This window comes from Astatotilapia calliptera, chromosome 15 (assembly GCF_900246225.1).
Source record: "Astatotilapia calliptera chromosome 15, fAstCal1.2, whole genome shotgun sequence".
NCBI lineage: Eukaryota > Metazoa > Chordata > Actinopteri > Cichliformes > Cichlidae > Astatotilapia > Astatotilapia calliptera.
This window is the reverse complement of record NC_039316.1, coordinates 39,453,055-39,476,038: the sequence shown is the minus strand read 5'-3', so window position 1 is coordinate 39,476,038 and position 22,984 is coordinate 39,453,055. Positions and strand designations below refer to the sequence as shown.

Here is a 22,984-nt window from a genome sequence, read left to right as displayed (position 1 = left end):
GTTAATTATATAAGCATATTGTGGTCGGGGGGTGGCCAGTGCTTAAGGGTTAACTGCAGTTTTCCAAAAAAAAACTTAACAAGAACTGCATCTTGGGACTTCCTGTTTACTTTTCTTTTTGTTGTGGATGTGGAACGGGAATGGTGTGAAGGAGTTAAATTGTGTGGAGGTATGTAATAACGACAGGAGAGGTCTCAGTGTCTCACTCCAACTTTATTAACTGACTCTCAGAACTTCACATATAGTAAGCGCCAAAATCTCCACCCCAACACTTCCCTTCAACTTGGGTGTGAGTGGAGCCACCTGGTGGTCCGCCACAATGGTAAGGAATTGTTAAATACGCACATAACTCATTGAAACATATTGGTATAATTGTAGTGCAGTGGCAAAACGTCAGTATTTTAACACGATGATGTATTTCTGTATGATGCAAAGGACCTGTATGTGCAGCGTGGAGCGGCCATTTCTCCATGCAAAGATGGTCTGTGTGCTCCAGTATTCCGGTTTCTGTGGAATGTGTTTATAAAAATGTAACACTTCCACAGTTTTAAAGGAGCCTTGTGTGATTTAGCTCTTTGTATTTTGTTCTGCACAGACAGAGGCCACTGCCGTATTTTTGTGTTTCATTTCATTTCCTTTATTCCTCGTATTGTATTGGCGCATCTTTGTTTCTGTTACTTCGCCACGTTACCTCTCGTGCTGTCGATGTTCAGTACGAGTCCATATGGCCGCTGTTTGACAAAAGTAAAGGTCAAAGGACATTTTTTTGTTTATTCAGTCGTCATTGACAATAAAACTGCACATTAAGAACCCCAGTACTTGTGTCCTGTGTGGCTAACCATTTCCCAGGCAACAGTATAAAAGGTTTCTAATGACACAAGTACTACAAATAGTTAAAAACAGGATGGCTCACCTTTACAGACCATCAAAGCTGTGCTCTTCTAGTGTAGCACAAACTATCAGCGAGCGGTGCCTTTGCTTTTAGATTCTGTTCTCCAAGTTATGAGTTACAAAGAAACGGAATTGTTCCTCTGGCTGCATATTTGTTCTGACACCAGCCGCTGAACATCCTTAACCCGAGTGCACCTTGTGTCCGTTAGAGGGCGACACCGAGGCGCAGAGGGGCCGGCCCAGAGCCAGTCCCAGGCAGGCTGTAGTGCCACTGAGCCGGGTACAGCAGACAGACACAGAGAAGGGCTGGTGCAAGGAGGAAGGCTCCTCATGACGCCGGGTTTTACCGGGAACTGAAAAAAACATCTACCTGTTTTGGAAGGAGGAAATTTACGAGAACAGAATGCTTCGTGTTTGGATGCTGATGGCGGCCGTGCAGGTAAATATCTCTGTTTTTAACCGCGGAGAGCTGCGGTGGGATTTTCGCCGCAGCAGAGCAGAGTGATGCTGGTTAGAGGAGACAGAGAGGAGCGCTCTGCGCAGATGGGAGGACAATACAGTTGGACTAGAAAACACTTCCCATCCGCGTCGTTTGTACTGGTGTGATCGGTGCTATTCTCACCAAAGAGCCGCTTAGATTCACCCAGCCTGCTGGGAGGAAAACGCTGCTGGTCCCGGGCAGGAGCGACGCAGTCGCTGCGTAACGGTCCGTGTGTCGGTGAAAGCTGCGGGTTTCAGCTCGGATGCTGCTGGTGTGAAGACTCCCGAGTCAGGAGCCTCTTTATCATCCGTCCCTGCATCCTCGGTGACAGGCGGCTGTCCGTCGCCCTGTTCCGGCTGCTCATTGTGACACCCGCGTTTGCCTTCTGCCCGAATACCACGCGTTACTTTTAGCTGTAATCCAGTTTAGTCTGACCGGATCTGTGTCACATAGCGTCGATCTCCATTAAAAAAAAGATGGCAGTTTGATTTGTCCCCTCACGCCCAGACATAACGCTGGAGCCAGAGTCTGAGCCGCGGCTCGGGTCACGGTGCAGGCTGCATCCACGCCTGTGCTCTCGCCCTGTGCTGTGTTCCGCTCCCGAGGCGCAGTCATGCTAACCTTTAATGCTGTTTCTGTGCTGTCACTCGGCCTGTGGGAGCTGATGTGCGGTGTTACAGCAGGAGTCCGTGTAACATCCACAGTCCTGTGATTCAGCATCGAGCTTAACTTTTTAAAGCACCGCACCGGTGTTGTTTCACACGCTACAGTTTATACCGTGTTTTATTGCTGCTGACATTTTCCATCCATTTCAGCAGCAACACTGAAAATCTGTGGTTTTTATTTAATATACTCAGAAAAATAAAAGTATAAGCGTGGAAGATGTTTTTAACTGTGGCATGCTTTGAAGATGTTATGGATCATTTGTATTAAAGCAGCAAAGCTCTGCCACAGGCGAGGCTCCATGTGGGCTGAAAGAAGCACACAAATGCACCTTCAGCAAGATTTAATGAAGGCAAAGAAAAGACGAGGCGATCCTTTCTGTGTGGGAAAAAATCAATGAAGAAGACAGTGCTGTGCCAAAGGGTCAAAGGTTGGGTCCTAAAATAAGCCCATCACCAATGCCTCTCTCAAAAAAGCAAGGTCAGCACTCTCCAGGGCTTACCTCCAATCCTCTACAAGCCTTTGATTGGTCTGCCTTTGTTATCTAGTAGTACAATAAATTGTACCTACTAGCCTCGATCGTGGCTCAAGAGTTAGGAGTTCGCCTTGTAATCGGAAGGTTGCCGGTTCGAGCCCCGGCTTGGACAGTCTCGGTCGTTGTGTCCTTGGGCGAGACACTTCACCCGTTGCCTACTGGTGGTGGTCAGAGGGCCCGGTGGCGCCAGTGTCCGGCAGCCTCGCCTCTGTCAGTGCGCCCCAGGGTGGCTGTGGCTACAATGTAGCTGCCATCACCAGTGTGTGAATGTGTGTGTGAATGGGTGGATGACTGGATATGTAAAGCGCTTTGGGGTCCTTAGGGACTAGTAAAGCGCTATATAAATACAGGCCATTTACAATTTGTCGCTGTTATCAAGGCTTTGATCATGTAGCTGAAGGTGCTGCTGCTGATAGGGTTAATAATTCAGTGATGTCACTGTAGAGGGTTAACGGGCTTGTAGATAATGCAGTTATTTGTAGATAAAACAGTTAACAGCATTAGGCAGAACATCATCTCAGTTTGTGGAGATAATGAGCCCCCTGTTCCCCGCAGCCTTTAGTTACACCAGGAGGAAGAAATGTTTGCGAGTTGATTAGGGTTTGATTTTATCTGTGGTGTCACAAATGCTATCCATCCTTGTGACAATGCCCCTCTGTGTGCTGACCTTTCCTCCTGAGGGGGGCTCTGCTAAATTATTGTCATTTGCGAATCCTGTGCTTTGTGATTAAAATGACGCAGATTAATTTCGCTGCGGGCAAAGCTTTAAACGCTTGACTCACTGAGAACTTTGAAGTGATGGCGAGCTTCATATTGAAATATGTAAATAGGCTCATAATCAACAAACGAGGGGAAGGACCGGACGTGTTAGACTTTCTGCATTCATCGAGGATAACGATGCGCCGCATCAACTCATCTTTAATCAGAGGTGTATCTTTTGCACCAGCTGTGTTTACATGAACGGGAAGCTGACTCACTGAGGCCGAGTGATGCCTTTGGGTGGAAAGTGCATCCCCACGTTAGGCTTAAAGATTTGTAGAGGAAAAAAGTCAAATATGCAGCATCTGTTTGTTGTATGGAAATGGCCTATAAAAGAGCTGCAATGGAGGCAGGCCTCCTCTTTACTGGGAAAACAAGATGCCCACAGAGGTAACCTGCAGAACACTTTGTTACATTACTGCTTCCCAACAGTTACCTTTGATATATTTTAGCTGCTGAAATAGTGAGTGAGTAATGTCAGGTGTTAAGAAGATGCGGCTTTTCAGCAGTGGATGATTAGTCCTCTTTCCCAGAAATCAGTGGGTGCAGCGTTTGGTTGGAGTAGCTGGGTTTCCACAGCACGCTGTTCAGTCAGTCAGCTGACAATAAATCGGAGCCTCTTATCAAAAACAAGAAGGCTGATAATCCAGCCACGAGCTGAACGGTTAATGAAGATAAGCCACGTCTGTTTTTTTATTTCACCTTTATTTACACAGTAAATCTCATTGAGACACCAGGTATCATTGTTTAAGAGCAACCTGCCGAGTGTGTGTGTGGGGGGCAAACAGACTATAAGGAATCAGAGGAGACCAACAGCAGATATGTGGAATATCCACAGCTTTACAGTTTTGATCACATGTATTTGTCAGATTTGAAGGTGCCAAGTCTGGAGTTCCTTAAGTGGCCACTTGGAGCAGGCTGCAGCGTGAGTCCCTGCAGCATGAGTCCCTGCAGCGTGCGTCCCTGCAGCATGAGTCCCTGCAGCGTGAGTCCCTGCAGCTTGAGTCCCTGCAGCGTGCGTCCCTGCAGCGTGAGTCCTTGCAGCGTGAGTCCCTGCAGTGTGAGTCCCTGCAGCGTGAGTCCCTGCAGCGTGAGTCCTTGCAGCTTGAGTCCCTGCAGCGTGAGTCCCTGCAGCGTGAGTCCTTGCAGCGTGAGTCCCTGCAGCGTGAGTCCCTGCAGCATGAGTCCCTGCAGCTTGAGTCCCTGCAGCGTGAGTCCCTGCAGCGTGAGTCCCTGCAGCGTGAGTCCCTGCAGCATGAGTCCCTGCAGCTTGAGTCCCTGCAGCGTGAGTCCCTGCAGTGTGAGTCCCTGCAGCGTGAGTCCCTGCAGCGTGAGTCCTTGCAGCGTGAGTCCCTGCAGCGTGAGTCCTGGCGTGAGTCCCTGCAGCGTGAGTCCCTGCAGCGTGAGTCCTTGCAGCATGAGTCTCTGCAGCGTGAGTCCCTGCAGCGTGTGTCCCTGCAGCGTGAGTCCTTGCAGCGTGAGTCCCTGCAGCGTGAGTCCCTGCAGCGTGAGTCCCTGCAGCGTGAGTCCCTGCAGCGTGAGTCCCTGCAGCGTGAGTCCTTGCAGCGTGAGTCCCTGCAGCGTGAGTCCCTGCAGCGTGAGTCCCTGCAGCGTGAGTCCCTGCAGCGTGAGTCTCTGCAGCGTGAGTCCCTGCAGCGTGTGTCCCTGCAGCGTGAGTCCTTGCAGCGTGAGTCTCTGCAGCGTGAGTCCCTGCAGCGTGTGTCCCTGCAGCGTGAGTCCTTGCAGCGTGTGTCCCTGCAGCGTGAGTCCTTGCAGTGTGCGTCCCTGCAGCGTGAGTCCCTGCAGCGTGAGTCCCTGCAGCGTGAGTCCTTGCAGACTCCCATGTTAAACAGTTTAACGCTGCTAAAATGATGCACAGCTGGCTCAAAAGAACTTTCGGTTTTAAAAATGAATTTTGTTTCGTATAATAAATATACAGTAGTTGGAATATTTCTCTTATACGTGGAAAGACTTAGAGTTGTGGGCGTGTCTTCTTTGACTGAACAGTGTGCTGGCATAAGGTTTCCTTCAGTCTGGTCGTCTCTGCTTTTGTGCTTTGTTAGCGCTCGCTGGCAGGTTTTAATGATTATTTGTAAAATAATGTTGCTCGCGTGTGGCACAGCCAGCCCAGAGGTTTGTGCTGCACTCTGATGATATTATTGTGTTAGCCTGTTGCTCGGCGCTGGTTAGCGGGCATCTGTGCCTGAACATTGGACCCGTGCAGTTTATGGTGCATGCAGCTCGCTAATGAAGCTAGCATAGCCCGATACATCAGCACTGCACCCGGTCAGCTAAACATGGTCACTGCTGGCGTCGAAAAACCAACATGGCAGCAGCCAAAACATTTAGGCTTCAACATGCAGAGTTGGGCTACGGCCGTCTGTTATATACAACCGATGGTCTCGTCTGAAAATATGTTTCTGTGGCACAAACAGCCTTCAGTGCAGATTAAACCAGAGACTGCAGAGTGGACTGTGGACAGACAAGTTTAGCAACAAAGCGAATGCAGATAACTGTGGAAAATGCTGAGTATCGGCCCAGATTATCAGTCAGGTTGTTAATTGCTTGAACAATCGTCTCATTGATGGACCGCTCTGTTCTTAAATGATCTTCAGTGTCAGCGCCAATTAGTAAAGACCGTTCAGCTCGACCTGATTCCTTTTCTCTCCTTTTGATCATAATATTCCTGTCAGTGATAATATAATCTGTACCAGGTGAGATTACCTGCCATCATCAGCAGAGGTGATGAGTTGCATTAAGTGATCGCATCCTTGACTCTGATAAAGAGGGCAGGAGGGTTTCAGAGGTTTACAGCGTGTCTGTTTGCTGAGCTGCTTCAGTTTTTCATCCCCTTGATGACTGTTCCCAGAATGACAGCATCATCCACCAGCATTAGAACATAAAGTCATTTCAGAAAGCTACCCTCTCCTCGTGCTGACTGTTCGTATGCCTTGTCACATACCTGCTGTGGCTGTAATTACTGCACGCTGCATCCCAAACAATGAGTTGTGACATGAAGGGCTTAATCAGTAAAGTCTGCGAAAGCAATGTGACACAACAGATCTGTCAGATGTTAAAGGAGGATTCTCACTGAGCGTGCATTCACCATTAATCTGAGTGCCTCCTCTGTGTACGCATTGATAGCTTTATGTATTTAATAGCCGTCAGTTTAAGATTCCAACAATGACACGAAGCTGTTTTCACAATGTTTCATTTAAAAATGAAAACGGTTACAAAACTGGAAAAGTTTTAGATTTTTTGATGAATTGTTGCTGATTACTTTTCTGCTGTTAGACTGATTGGTTGATTCAAGGTCAAGTTGATTTTTTTTACCCACAAGAGGCAATTTTGTTGCACTGCAGGCAGTAAATAAAATAATCATCAACAATCGACACACTAAAAATATGGGATTACATCAGGTTTCTGAAAAGGCCAAAAGCAGGAGGGACAAATCAGGTCTTAAATCTGTTGGTCCTGCATCTTGGAGGATTACATCTGTGACCAGATGGATTCAGCAGACTGAAAGCGGACTGACCAGGATCAGCAGGGTCTGATTGGGCCTTCTTTGTGGCTTCAGTGCTGCTGCACATTCAACCAACTGCCTCTTTGAAGGGAAGCGAGTCAAGGCAAGAAAGAAATGAATGCTGGTCTTTGCATCAGAGTTTCTTTCTTACATTAACAGCAACATCAATTTAAAGTCATATTTTAGAACTAAAACTGTGCAGCTGTGGATCCAAATCACTCAGCAGCATACAGTATGTCACCCCCCCCTTCCTTCTGGTAATCCATTCAGAGCCAGGCAGAGGCTTCATCTCCTGCTATGTTTGGGCTCCTGCTTGTGTTTGGTTTATGACCAAAATAATCCCAAAAAGGGAAACGTAGTATTTTTGCATCAGATTCCTCCCTGATTGCATTCTCTTAAAATGTCCTGTGGGGACGTCTGAACATGTTGCACTCGGTCCATTTACAGTCCAACTGCCGCTGTAAATAAGAGACATTCCCGTGGTGTAGACACATTTATGTAGACCGTGGTCACCCAGCACTGGATCCTGGTTAGTTTTACAGCGTTTGAAGAGACACACAATGACAAAATGATCTGTGCGCTTCATGACGTGTCCATAAAGGCTCCATCACTCAATTGTATATAAAACAAAAGTGGTGAAAGGACTCATCTCTGGGGAACTCTGGGGAAGAAGAAGGAGCATCAGACAAACTGTATTGACTTTTACCTTTTGTGCCAAGTAAAAAATCAACTCCCCGACATATCGATACGCCCCAGTGGTGTGGACGCTTAGACGCCAGCTTGGACAGTTCAAAGCATTCGTACACAGTTCTCCTCCTGTGGAAGCAAATTTTGTTTGAACTGCACAGAAAGACCCATTTGTAGTCCTTTCAGGTGAGCCATGCATGACATCAACCACCCCCACAACAGCAAAGAAACAAAGAGGACTTCCAGACATAGGAGCGATCACCCAGCAGGAAATGGATCACCGGGAATTAGAAGGAAAAAAGGAGATCAGCCCCTCTGTCCTGGAGTGGCCTCTGTCCAGTTTTTCTCCGCTGCACGTTTTGCCTGATCTGTTAATGTGACCACTGAATCCCACTCTGCAGAGACACAGCATCAGAAGCACATGTGTACTTCCTCCTTACTTATGTTAATAAGGGAACAGATAAAAGGCAGCCCCCCCCCCAGCTCTTCCAAACGTGGCAGGATGGGCAGCGAGGACGCGAGAGTTTAAATTTTTGGGTTAAGTGGAAGCGAATCACAGCACCCTGTTGGCTTTATTCCTTTAATCACAGAAGAACCCACACAACAGATGCTTTTCTCTGTGCAGGACTGGGAGTGTGTGTGTCTGTGTGCGTCAGTGTGTATGTGGGACACGGGGTGGGGGGGGGTCACATTGGGCCAACGCTCAAACAACAGGAGAGACAAAAGTCTAGACGCTAATTATCATCAAAATTAATTGACCCAGTTGTCTGTTGCGCTTCATAGTGATTAATAAAGCTCTGTTGGCTCGGGCCGGTGCTGCACTGGGTTTATTTCCCTCGCACGGCTCTTCTTCTGCGCCTCCACATCGCAAGACAAGGAAAACAAACCCCAATAAGGAAATGTGGGAAATGAGATACTAATTGGTCTGTGATAATTATGTTTTCTATCCTTAAATTCATGCTTAACAAGTCTTCTGAAACAAATTGGTGTCTGTCATTTTCATGAACGACCACAGATTTATGGAAAAGAGAAGTCATTTTAAAACGGCTGTGATTTTCTCCTGGGTCGGTTTGAATCATGCTCTGGAGAAAAACATCCTTTTGCCAGGTCGAAGGGGTAAAAAGATGCACTCTAAAATGCAAACAGCTCTTTTTATTCTCTTTTCCCTCCTCGTCTTTAGGCGGTGGTTGTGGGTGGAGAGGCCGAGCAATCGTTGTCAAGCAAGCAGGGGTCGTTGCCATGCATGAGAGGGTTTACACAGGAGGAATACATCATCGAGATGGAGCCAGAGCTGGCGAAGGGACAGGCTGTCTACAACGGTCAGTGCTCGCACACACACACACACACACACACGCACACACACGCACACGCACACACACACACGCACACGCACACACACACACACACACACACACACACACACACACACACACACACACACACACTCGGGACAACTCCAGTAATAATCCCCTGCTGTTGGGTGGGGGTTGCTTAAGAGTCCTGCTGATATTTGAACCATAATGGAGCTTGGAGAGGACTGACCTTTGCAAAGACTGAGTGTGGATTAGACTGATATACTGAGCCGATATGGGCCTCCTGTTGAGGGGGATGTGTGTGCCCCAGTCTGCCTTAATCTGATTTCAGCATTGTGATGAAACTCGACTGTGACTCGAGCATTTAATGGATTCTTGTTGATGTTTTTAGTGTAAAACCATCACTGAATGTTTCAGTCTTCTTCTTCTGGTTTTGGAAAACTTGGAGGAGGTGGTGGTCTCACCCCACAGCTCTGATCTCACCCCGAACCCACAGTTCCACAGCTTTAAGCCACAGGAAAAGATTAAGCTAATTGTTGGTTAAATGTTGTCGTCGCTACTTTGGATTTGGTGCTCTCCTGTTGGAAATCCCACCGGCCTCGTGCCACGCTCTAAACATAAGAAAGTGGACGATTTTTATTCTTTGGTCGACTTGAGCTCATGAGCTGCAACTTCAGCCAGTTGAGCACGTAGTGGGGAAATATTTAATCTGTTGTCTTTAACCTGCTATCAACCAACTGCTGAAAGCTAAAGCAGTGGTCAGCGGAGAGGTTTGAAACAAGCACAAGTTAAGAAAATACTGTGATGTTACTTTGTTACTTTCTGGCTTCCAGGCAGGTTTTCTGTCCATTTTCTGTAACATGTTTTTCACTTTCACGTTGTACCTGCAGTCCTTCCAAACCATGCTGTATAAGTCAACCTGTAGTTTCTGCACAAAGAGAGGTTGCACGGCCCGGTGTTGTTTACCTGATCAAGCAGAATAAGTGAGCATGCTGCTCATCTGTGCTGTGTGGCAGAGCGGTTGGAGCGATCTGTATTGACCGAGCCCCGGGGTATCAGCAGCAGGTTGGTCAATAAGCACAGGATAGCAGCAGGGCTGTGAGACGGTGCTGTGCGTGGCCTCCGTGAGTGATATGGAGCTGCTTTGCATATATCTGTATTTTCTTTCAAACAGAGAATTAGTAACTCTGTAACCTCTTTGTTTATTTTATGTATGTTAACCTCGCTGCGCTGAATTTAACAGAAGACAAACACGCTGCAGCTGCTTGGATACGGCTTCAGTCATGTTCTGCTGGGTTCGAGGTCGATCAATGTTCAAACTGGAGCTTGATCTCTGCTCGCATGTTTGTCTCTGTTTGAGAAAAGCTCGTTTTAGAAACTGGGAGAAATGCTCCACACAAATGTCCAGTCGGCCAGCTGGTCGGCTCGTTCTGTGCATACAGGATGATGCCTGTAATTTAGCATTTTAGTGCAGTGAGAAGTGTAAGAGTTGTGTTTGACTTATGGCACATATAGTTCAGCTCTGATGAGGGTGGTGTGTGAGCTCAGAGAGGAGCTGATCTGTGGGATGTAAAAGTGTCATCTGGCTTTGTGTTGCAGAGATGCTCTTCAGCCCGAGAGAGAAAACTGTGGACAGTGCAGCGCTCGCTGTGAAAGTAGGAAACAGCTCAGAGAGACACTTTCCTCTGCTGGAAATAAATCAGTGTCCGTTGTGTTACAGCGAGTCTGAAACAGAGCAGCCAGGCAGCAGGCAAAAGCCCAACAATAACACAGCTTTGAGGTGGTTGTGCATGTGTATGTGTGAGTGTATATGAGTGGGAATGTGTGCGACTACATGTTTGTGTGCTTCGGTGGACATGTGTGGGCTCTGTGAAGTGTAACGAGGCGAGAGCGAGCTGTTGCAGAAACAAGAAGAGCGCGCATTTCAGTGTGTCCTCCTGTGATGATGTGCAGGGGAGGGGGCGGGGCCGGAGGGTCAGCAGACAAATCAGGAGGCTGTGTTTTTAGACAGTGTAACAAACACTAATGGCTACTTTGTATGTATAAAGATCTGTGCTCCAGCAAAACCTCCAAAAAAGTGTTTCTTTCACATGAAATCTAGAAATAAATTGAGGAAATAAAAGTTTAAATATGCGGCACTGGAATGATGTCAGCGCCCTAATGGCCAAGTAGTACTGCTTTTTTCACTTCTCATATTTATAACAGGTCAGCGGCCTTTGCTTTAGTCATGTCAGACTTTCTTTATACTTAGTCCCGCCCACCCTGCCTCTCTACATGCCACTGTGTGATAATAACAATCCTCTGCGCTGGTTTCGCTCAGTGATCTGTAGTCAGCCTGGTTTATCTGCTAAAATTATATTTCTATATGCAGATTGGACATAAGTCTTAGTTTTGGTAGGTGCAACCCAAACAGACTGAACTGCACCGGTGTAGTCTGTCAAACAGCTCCGTGTGTCTGATGAGCTGATGAGCTGCTTCTGTTGCTGCCATGTTCAAGTCTGATTTCCTGGCAACTGGAAAAAACTGTGTGGTTCTGGCGACGAACAGTTATTATTGAATATAATTACTGAATGTAATTATTCTTATTATTAGATCGTTTTGTGTTTGTAATGTTAAATCACTGATTTGAAGAAAGGTTTCATTATTAAATATCAGCGACAAAGCTACCAGCTGACATAACTACTGTCCCAGTTTGTTAGACACGAAGGTGGCAGCCTATCAGAGCACGAGGTCAGTGATCAGCCAAAGACAGCAGCGTTTACATTTGATTGTTTTCAAAAACAGTATTTTACATTTTCTGCCCTTAATTACTGAAAGTCCTGATTACAATATTTGGAGCATTTGGCTGTGGTGCTGATGAAAGGCACCACTGAGCTGTGTGGAGGGCATCTTTGCTGGATAAAAAGTGATGGCTCTGGGTGCTTTTAATTATTTAATTGGAGCAGAGGAAGACTGAATGATTAATGAGGAGATGGAGGCGAGAGACATAATAAAGAGCCAGACAAATGAAGTGTCTGAGGGAAGGTTAGAAAGAGAAAGGGGTGAGAGGTAAAGACTAAAAGCAGAGACACGGAGCAGGGAGTCCGACAGGATCCTGTGCCTTTGGTTTGACTAACAGACTTCCCCCAAAATAAAACCTACAGCTCAGTGAACGACAGCTACAATCACATATTTGCTTCGAATTTTGACTTTGTGATGTTCCTCAAAGGATGGCTTTGACTGAAGCTGGGCAAAGTGTTTTTCATTTCTTTGTAAAAGTTGTAAAATTAAATCGTGCTTCCTAAACCAAGTTTCAGGTAACGAGGTGGAAAGAACAACACATTTAGTTCTTACAGGAAACAGCAGCGCAGATTTCAGTGGAAAAGAAACAAAAAACCCAAAAATAAACAGTTACATGTAAAGTTGGTTCAGCTGCTGCCAGACCAGCGTGTGAGTCAGTGTGCGTGTGTGTGTGTGTGTGCGCGTGTGTGTGTGTGTGCGCGTGTGTGCGTGTGGGTGGCAAAGTGCTTCTACGCAGTGTACCAGGGGCACGGAGAAGAGTTGTCATACCATAGGCACGAGGAGTGTGTGTGCGCGTGTGTGTGTGTGTGTGTGTGTGTGTGTGCGTGTGTGTGTGTGTGTGTGTGTGTGTGTGTGTGTGTGTGTGTGTGTGCGTGTGCGTGTGTGTGTGCGTGTGTGCAATGACTCTCTGCAAAGAAATACATGTTGCAGCTTGGTTTGTGTGGGCTCTCTTCCTGTTTGTCGTCTTATTTGTGTGTGTGTGTGTGTGTGTGTGTGTGTGTGTGTGTGTGTGTGTGTGTGTGTGTGTGTGTGTGTGTGTGTGTGGGTGTGCTGTGCTTGCATGTACATACAGGCTCTCTGTACATCTGTGAGTCAGGATGAGATCAGTGACTGTCCAGTACTTCCTGTGAAGTGGCTGCCTTGACCTTGCCATTCTTTCTGCCTTCCTTCCTATTATGGGAGTGAGTTGCAGTCAGTGACACAGCCTCATACAGCGGCTGCTGGTCAGCACCGCCATCCAAAGCTGTGGAAACCCCCATCCCACCATCCACTAAGAAGCGAGCTCATTCAGCTCCCACCACCCTCCCTCTCTCTCCCATCTCTTGCTTTCTTTTCCTGTCTTCTTCTTTTCTCTTGTCATGCAGGGGGTTGCCCTACTTTGTTCCTGCCTCATACATCACTGTCTCCCCTCATAGACGGATTTGGGAATGGCGTTCAAGATTTAAAGTGAAAGCTCCCTCTCTCTGCCTCTGAATCCATCCCACTCTCATTTGATTCCTGATCCCGGCATTGTTTTTCCTCTAAGGAGCTTGTTAACGTGTCAGCACTGGGATGTGCTCTTATATGTGTTTGCTTCTGTATCTGACGTCTCGTGCTGTTTGTTACCTAAATTGTTCTGTTGCATTTAGTTTGGAGCACTCTGGGTTAAAAATGAGCTGTTTGGTTTTGAGCTGGGCTCGTGGACGTTATTGTGATCTTCACTGCGTCAGTCGCACTTTCATATAGTCTGTGACTCATGCCTCCCACCATGGATAACATCTTTTATTGCAACAGAGTTGTTCCTCATCATAAAGCTGAAAGTCTTTTTGATGCCTAAAAAGCCGAAAACAAGGAGACTTAAAATACTCCACAGAGGATGACCTCATCAGAATTAGCATAAATCTTTATTATTGTGAAAAGTGTGACAGATTTATGCTTCAGTTCTAAAGATAACTGCTACATTAAAGTGAGACACTTGGGTTTTTAATGATCCCTTTCCTGTAATGCCAACATTACGTTTGTGTGAAGTCTTTTGTGCTCCTCAGCCAATCCTGGGATTGGTTTCAGGGATAATCGTGGCGACTTTAATATGTCTGCTAAAAGAAAGGCTGCAGTTCAGCCCGTCCTGGCCTTGAAGCATTGCACTGCTCTTCATGAAGGGGAGCGATCGTGTTCGTTTGGCTGCACTAGAGCAGCTTAGCATGATTTACAGTTTAAAATGATCCAACTTCATTCTGATTGGCTGTCCCCCTATAAACATGTGATTTGAGCAGCATGTGGGTGGAGCTTCTGTGCTAAACTGATTTTGACCATATTAGGATATTCTCCCTCATTGAAATCCTCCTTTCACAAATATAAGACTAGAAGAAAAACTGCGAACAGAAAGTGAAACAAAAACACAGAGTTTATGTGAGACACACACACTGAGCTCATCATGCTTAATATGAGCATCCATCTATTGTAACAATGTATTTATGGCGTAAATTAAGACGGTCGGTCCCTTTCATGCTGCCTGTTCCTCTCCTTTTTACACATTTTACTAAAACCTTCAGTAAAAAAGGAAACTAATCATAGCTCATATTTAAATGTAATTAAATATTAACACTCACCAGGAATCTAATGCAGCTCAGTTCATCTGTTCTGACAGAAATTCTAATGTTACGAAGCTTCTATATTTGCAGATACAGTGTGATAGTGGACTGCACTGCATTCAAATGTCCCTGTTTACATATAAGAGGTTTTATATATAATTTGCTATTTGGCCCCTTGTATCCGATGTAGGTGTGATTGTTCCACATCATTTATTCTTCTTTCAGTGCAAAAGCTTCTGTGTCAGACAGTCAAACTGTTAAATGCATGAAGGGAGCTGCTGACATGGAGGTGGGAGGCTTCTGTGTCTGTGCAAATGCAAAGAGCCAACGTTGTGTCAGCAGCAAAATGCATTGTTTAGGAGCAGTGTCGACTAAATGTAAAGTGTCCCCCTGCTTATACCTGCAGACGTGCTGGAAGCAGCTGTAGGACTAGAGTCTGATTTAGTTCCCAGGGTCGGTGTCAGCGCGTCCTTTCTCTTATCTTCAGTTTTGACTTGGCTCGACCTTTTTTGTTTCCTGTTGATGGCTGCTGTGCTGTTAGTCAGCTGTGAGTTTCCCACAGAGATGTGCTGTTCTTGACTGTAAAAGTGCCGTGAGTCCAGTTTCACATGAGTGTGCTGCTGGGAGAAAAAGGAAGTGTGCAGCTGACGTTAGCGAGACTGAAAACAGAGACCATGAAAAACAGTGATGAGTGGATTCAGGGTTTTACTGGATCTCTCGTTATAAGTGACACAATAAGCTTGTGAATGAAATTATATTTACTTTGCTATACTACAGAAACACTGTAATTACTATAATATTGTGTAACACACATGTGTGTATTCCTTCCTGCGGTGTCCAAGTTGGACCACTGGAATGCCGAGGCTGTAATTATAACCCAGCAGCCGGGAAACACTGACACACCAGTCTGAGAGGAGCACATCCACAGACTGTATGACTCCAATATCACTGAGTTACACACAACTGCTGAAATCTGAAGAAGCTTATTAACCAATCAGTGACAGAGCAGCATGAACCTGTGAGGGTGTGACTGCAGCGCAGACACTGAACTTCCAGCAGCACGTGGAAAATGAACCGAGAACAAACCTCACTCAAACATTTCTCCCTTTGCCCGCTTAGAGCAGTGAACGTGTGTTCAGACTGAGCTGAGGTTATTTCCACGACACGGTGACGTTCTTTCTTTCTTCCTGCTCAACGTCACCGTTTCCTCGCCTCCTTTGTCCTCATCCATCTCTACCTATAGGGAGCGAATGTTGTCAGAGCTGTCTCAGCTCTGCAGTCAACACCATGTTGTTGTTTCTGTTTCCATTTGAAAGCTTTGATACGAGGTTCTGGTCCATTCTTGGTCCTGGTCTCAAGCACCGCTCTGTCTCTCATGTCTTTCTGTAGCGTTTCTCGTTTGAGGTGTGTTTTGGACTGTGGGAGGATCATTAGAGGTTTTGTGCCACAGAGAGAGCAGATTTGACACTGCTGCCGTAGAGCCTGACCCGTCTTATTAAGCATTACTGCTCTGACTTCAGAAAGGCTGCAGTCTTACAAATGCTTTCCAAGCCCTGTGTACCTCATTCATGCCTACGTATCAGAGTCAAACTTATAATTAGACGGGATATATTTAAAGAATACTGAGAGGTGGAAATCAAGAAGTGAACCAGAGTCTGGGTAATGTTCCTTTCTTCTTTACATTGTGACGTCGTCTAAGAACACTGAAACGTTCATGGCGTGCAGTGTTCGGTGAATAGAAACACACGAGGATCACGGTTAGAACCACACAGATGTTCCATGTGTGACATATATGTGAGTCACATGATTTGCACACATCAGGGACATCTGAGGCTCCTTGTGAACTTTGCCCCCTGAGATCAAACCCCGTCTGTGTCGTGACAAATGCGTGCATGAACACATTTCCTTGCGTTGCTTTTTTTACTGGAGTCGCATGTTTTTGGGAACATTGAAGACAGCAGGTTATTGTTTTCACTCTGCGTTTCTGATCCCGTTCATCGTGACTCGCACAGACAGTCTAGCAGAGACAGCTCGGGACCACAGACTAACCACAGCGTGCAGACAGAGGGAGGCTCACTTTCTCTAGAACATGCTTTGTGTGTGTTAATGTGGAGGAGGAACAGATTCTGGGTCTGGTTCTCATAATGAAGTTTCTATGTTGGACTGACGAAAGCCAGGCACTGAAACTCCCAGCTCCACAGATATGGATGGAATGTGTGGGTGTGTTTACTTTGACCGCTATCTGTGTGAGGACCCGGGGTTTACTGCTGGGGACGTTGTGGACAGTTTTGTCCTCATAGTCCTTTGAAAGCTGGCGTTAGGCGTTCAGGTGTGACGGTAAAGCCTAGTATGGTAACACAGAGATACCCATGTGTGTGTTTGTGTGTCTGCTCCCACGGGTCCTCTTCCAGTTGTGGTTGTTCATGTTCAACTAATTCCTGTCCTCCCATTTGTCGTTCCCGGATTCCTTCCCATCTCCCTCTCCATCTCTGTCTAGCAGCCATTTTCTGCTAAATAAATGATGGCTGCATGCCTGACCTCACATCTGACTAATGAGTGTGTGTGTGTGCGCGCGATGGGGGCCGTGAAAGCAGCGCTGTGTGTGTTTCTGAGCGGTGGGGTTGTGCGGATGCTTCGGGTGTAGCGGGAGGATGCTGTTAATCTTGGCGATGTTCTGTATTTGCGGCAGAGATTGGAAGATGCAGCTCAAACGGATCCTCCTGGAATCAGAGCGTCACAGCAGTGACTGATGAGAAACGTACTGTAGCTTTGAATGGACCAATCAGCTCTGTGTCTGCAGTTTCAGACAAAAAAGGATGGATCCTAAAGAACTGAATAACAGGCAGATGTTTAACACCTACAGGATGCGCTGGCACACCGCCCGATGCCATCAGTCTGAAGAATGGATGCTGGAGCAAAGCAGAGGCTGAAGCAGCAGCAGCACTGAACAGTCACAGAGACGTGGGTGTACCTTGTTGTTGCTTTGACTGTTAGCAGATCGTCATGGTTGCCTGCAGCGACTGAGGCCTCGCAGGTGATGCTCACAAACTGTGGGGAGACTAATGTTTCCTCATCACTGCTGTTGGCCAAGCAGTTGTCGACTGTTTTCTAGTGTGAGTGTGTCTCTGTGTGCCTAAGCTAGCTTTCAGGTTTGGTCCCATTTTTCAGGTGGCTATGATTTATTTCACCTGGTATTAAGTAAACAAAGGATTCTTTATTATAAGCGTCGAGCGCGAGGCCCTGACAGCGAACACACGAAGACTGCCTGCTGAGAGTCGCCGTGTTGTGTTGTCTTCATTAGTTTGGTGACACCTCAGTGCCAGTCTTAAAGGAAATCAAAGCTCACTACATCTATATAAGTAGCAGTGAAAAACAAAATACTAGCTCAAAGTTTCTTACGTTTTCTTTTTCTGTAGCTTTTAACAGCTCCTCTTGGTCTTCATCAGCATCTGGAGTTTGCTCATTAAGCAACTAAAACACTGCACAGAACCTTGCTCACACTAAGGACTGTTAGATGTATTTGCCAGCCAGTTAATATCCAGAGTACATGGAATAATTAGTGTGACATGAACATCATTAGTCTTAACGGATCTGCTGTGTTTTGCTGCCTTTTTTCTCCGGTGAGGAACGTGACGCTGTTGCGTGGAAAGCCTAACCCTGTGTGTGTGATACACTGGCAGGGAGGAAACACACTGTTCAGTGCTCCACTGACTCCGCCAACACCTCCCATCACAGCCCAGCGCTGTTTACAGTTCTGCTACATCGCATCTTGACACCAGAAATTTCAGGTGATGCCCAGCAGCAGTTATCACTGTCTAAACAGGTTTTCCTGCTTGTGAGATGCAGACCGTAGACAGACTCACAGACGCATTAGGCTGCGGCCGACACAGCGAATGACTCAGACCGCACGCTCGTGGTGTTCTTTTTTGGAGCTTGTTAATCTTTGCAACAACTTTAACAATCATTTGATTTTCCTTTGAAGTCAAACCCAAAGACTAAAATCTGGTGGATTCAGAGGATTTCCTGTCTGCTTTTATGGATAGTAACTGAGTCTCTGCGGCTCTGACAGTGTTGAGGTGAGCAGCGTTCATTATCTGTTTCTGACTGGTGCAGCTGAAGCATACAACTGGAAGCTGATCAAGCTTCGTGGAGATGAGTAAATCAATCCCCACTCTGATCACTCGGAGCCGAGGGTGGGTGGAGTCAGGACGACGTGCAGCGTCCAGATCAGCACAGAGCCAATCACAATTAGAACTGCGTGTCTGCTCCAGGCTACACTTATCACTTACCTTCTTATCTCCTACTCTCCTCATTGTTTTCTTGGTTAGTTGATTAATTGTTCAGTCAATTAAAAACCCCAGAATATTAAAAAACATCCATCACATTTCCTCAGAGTCTCTGACGTCTTCAGATGACCCAGAACAGTCCAGAGGTGTTCAGCACATACTTTTATATCGCAGGAAACTACATCCAGGTTCATTTGCTGGCTTAAATCCTCACATGACCGATGTCCAATCCAAGTACTGGGTCTAGTGTTTACCTTATAAATGTATGAAGTACGTTTTTGATAAAAACAGATTCATTTCTTAAGTTGCTAAAGTTGATGTCGTTAACCAGCAGGAGACAAACTGTCAGCGCTTTGTGAGGCCAGAGTGTGTCTGCAGGTCTGTCTCTGTAAGGTGTGTGTGTGTGTGTGTGTGTGTGTGTGTGTGTGTGTGTGTGTGTGTGTGTGTGTGTGTGTAGGGATGTACTGAGAACAAGTGAACATGTTTCTGTCTAATAGTGGGCTAATGTAATCAGTAGGATCTGTCATGGTCTATTAGGAGTCTGCTGCCATCATTCCAGCCACTGTGTCCATAAACTGTAGAAACACGTCTCACACACACACACACACACACACACACACACACACACACACACACACACACACACACACACACACACACACACACACACACACACACACAGATGAAAAACACCCACAGTGTTTCCTGCATGTGGATCTTGGTTCTGCACCTCAGTGTTTGTTGTTCTGTTTGTATTTTCTCGTCCAGCCGAGCCTCACGTGTGACCAGTAAAGCTTTGGACGCTTCTTTCATGTTATTAATGCAGATAAAAAAATCATTTTTTCACTCATGTGTGATCAGTTACAGTTTTTTACAGACGCTAGGACACATTTCTCAATACTTAGGTCACGTTTGCAAAACTCCTCACACAGTGAGCACAACAGAAGTCTATGTGGGCTAAACTGAGGACCAGTTATCATTGTTTTGGCACAAAATGCATTCAATGACTACATCTCTCAAATTTCATGAATCATCTTCTCACTCAGACACAACAACTGCCAAAAATCTTTGTACGGACAGGACATTTTGCATGTGCTTACATACTGTTTTCAAAACTGTTAAACTTATGGCCAAAACAATAACACAATGCAAAACTTAAAAAGACAGCAAAATGCAACAGCAATATTTTAGTGAAACACATTTTAAATCTAACAATGCAGTTTAACCAGCCACAGCTGATTCTCATTGTAGATGAACATCTACACAGGTGTTACTCCTTCAATTTCATTACAAAAGGAGACGACTGCTGAACAGGTTTTTTTGTGATGTAAACATGGACCCAGCCAGAAATGGAGGAGACCGAGTAGATTAGCATTACTATTGTATGTGTATCAGTGGATGGTGTGTATACAAATTCTTGTATTTTGGGATTACTTAGTGCAGAAAAATAAAAATACAGAAACAAATATTAACGAATTCTGCATGATGTCTGATTCATTCCAGTAACATATATTGAAATTCTAAACAGAGATGTGTCCTTGTTTTACACAAGAAAACACTGTGTAATGCTACATGTTGTTAGTGTTTTTTAGGTCATTGTTTTGTGGGTGACAAAGTGTGTTTGTCGGCTGTCAACCTTTGCTAGTGTTCTGGAAGAATGAGTTTATTTGAGACCTGAATGAAGTGTTTTGGTAGTTGTAGTGCATTTTGAATGTGAAATGAACTGCTTTGCCAAGCTGACGGTCAGTTAGGAGGATTGTGTGAACAGTTTTGCAAAAGTGACCTAAGTATTGAGACATGTGTCCTAGCGTCTGTAAAAAACTGTAAAACAAAGGCAGCACCAGTTAGAAAAACGACTTCCTTCCATGTGCAGATTTAGTATATTCATACCAGCAAGTTTGCCAAATGAGTTGACCAGTATGACCGATCTATATCAGGTATATTTAAAATTCGTTAAACTTTTTTTTGTTTAAAAGTCATAATACGATGTATTAGTTGGTGACCTGAACCTCGGTATCCAAAGCTTTGAGTCAAGTATCAAGATGTGTTGACAGAAACTGCTCTGACCGTTCTCGGGAGCTCAGACTGGAGTTTGTAGACGTTCACGGCGTTTCTGTCCTGATAGCGATTCGTCTGTAAGGGCACGAATGTTGGAGCATGAGCCGAAGCTTCCCCATGCTTGGCTTTGGACTGCATGTCTGTGGGGTTGCCATGTCATATTTAGACAGCTACAAAAGTGTTAGCAGTGTTTTCACATGCTGTACGGGACGCTGGTGGGAGCGGCTGAGACGGCGCTTTTCTTTAATCTGGGGCGACAGCTTCCTGCGGCTCTCCACAAAACAGCCTCCCAGCAGGGACGGGCTGTCCTGTGTGTGTGTGTGTGTGTGTGTGTGTGTGTGTGTGTGTTCACACCATAACATCATGTGCCTTTGCTTTTGTTATGCCAGCCTAATATTCTCTCCTTTAATCCCTCGTTGAACTTTTGAGGGAGGTCTGCGCTGTGTTACCGGGTAAAACTACCGTTTTTGAAGCCAAAGTTGTGTGTTTGCTCATTTATTACGCAAGTATACGTAAAACTGCCTTTAAAATGTTCTCCAGTACTCGGTGTTTACAGAGTGGGAGCCTGCTGGAGGCAGCAGCTATTCCAAGTGGAGCCGTAGGACAAACAACTGATGGATAAAAAAATCAACACAAATGTGTAACGCTTTGACTGATCGGGCTGTCTGAAGGCAAAACCTTTTAGACATCACCGCCTCTTGAGCCGATAGAGTCTGCCTGGGAGGGGCAGGACTTTGTGTTGCCAGGTTGGTGTAACGGTCACCAGTGGGGCTGCTGGAGCTCGAAGCCGTCTCGGCTGCTGTCCCTCATCCGAGCTCTTCTTGTAGTCTGTTTGAGAGGGAGGCACAGTGCAGGGACAGGCTGGTGGGTCACAGAGGCAGTGAGTACTTGAAAGTACTTCAATGCACCGTGGACCCAATTATGCAGTTTGTGTCGGGAAACTGTAGTTTTTCTTTAAGTCGTACCTCAGACAGATGCAGGCAGACAGGAAGTGCGTATTTTTAGCTTCAGTGTGACTTTGTGAGGATCATTATCTCTGATGTTCATTACAAGTAAACAAGCTCAGACATCCTGTATGACTGCACAGCGCGCACACGAAGCACAATAATCGTCAGAATCAGACGGCACGCTGGATAAAGAGATGGCGTTTTCTCTGCGATATGAAATAAATACCGGACGACCTGAATAGCTCTATTAATCCTTCTAGAATTATTAGGATATTTTGTTAGGAGATTCAGTCTGCACCGGAAATACAAATAATGGTTTAAAAAAATCTGAAAAACACTGAAATTTGAAAGTTGTTTTTTCTTTTCTTTATCGTGTTGTTGTTTCTTTCTGCATCAGTTTGAAGCTCTGTATATACGAAGAGAAGACGCTCTGTGTCATTGTTGTCATTATTGCACCTTCCTATGTGGGAATTTCCTCCAGCATCTCCTTCCCTGTGGCGTTAGAGGCAGAGCAGTGAACACAGTACGAGTACGACTGTAATGTGCAGCTCCTCCTCCTCGTCCTGTCTAACCAGGGAGGGAAGGAGAGGTCTGCAGCCCCTCTGGGTAGCAATCTGTCAGCGGGAGATCAGGGAGACTGGTGCACGGCGAGAGAGTGGGCCCACCCAGCCCGTCCCTCTCGCTGTGGGGAGGGCTGTAAGGACACGAGCTGCAGCTTCTCTTTCTCCCTGCTGAGTTTGAGTGTAAAATAACCGGTGTAGCAGGAGGCTCCACTGCTGAGTGCATTACATGGATAAACCGACTCTCAAGTCTCCATTTTTTAGCATCCAAATCTTCCTTTTCTCTGGTGTCGCTGAGCACAGAGAGGCTGCACGTCACGGATTTGCCAGTTTGTCAGTAAAGTAACACACAGATTTGTCAGATTTTCAGTTCAACGTATTGTTTTCGTTACTGAGTGTCTCAGGTGGCGTTTTATTGTCAGGTAAAATATACACGAGGAAGAACATGAAGGATTGGGCCATGGCCTGTGAGCAAACACCAGGAAAGAAGAACTCTGCAGCCTCTAGCATCTTCAGTTTAACACAATGAAGAGACCAGGCTCATGGAGGCTGTCAGCTGCTGAATGGGTGAGCTTTAAAGGGAAGGTGCAGAAATCCACCACATTACATAAACGGCAGCACACATTTCATTGCCACGCTAATCTAGAAACAAAGAAGAAACTCGTGCATCGCTTTCTCTACATCTGTGGAGTGGATCAAATCATAGGTGTAAGAAGTGAAGACAAAGGTCATAAATCAACACAAATGCACTGCATGCTTCTGGGGCCATGTTTCCACCTCCTTTATTGGTTGTAAAATCAATACCTGCTCCAACGGGAGGTTTTTCAGGCCTACGGTGTGTGTCAGCTCCAACGTTAACAGCTGGACTGAAACGCGAGACGTCCACCCGACGCCAACACCAAAGCCAGACGCTGGTTTGATTCGACGGGA

At 46.0% G+C, this 22,984-nt stretch overlaps 1 protein-coding gene across 1 annotated transcript in view; it reads left to right on the top strand.

The window, feature by feature from the left end:
* The first annotated feature begins 351 nt into the window (after positions 1-351).
* The window catches only part of LOC113006687 (cadherin-2-like), a 101,832-nt gene continuing 79,199 nt past the window's right edge, over positions 352-22,984 (top strand). The window contains exons 1-2 of the mRNA XM_026142789.1: positions 352-1,330; positions 8,720-8,858. Of these exons, the coding sequence (XP_025998574.1) occupies positions 1,295-1,330; positions 8,720-8,858 (175 nt within the window). The 5' untranslated portion in view covers positions 352-1,294. The remainder of the gene's footprint in view (positions 1,331-8,719; positions 8,859-22,984) is intronic.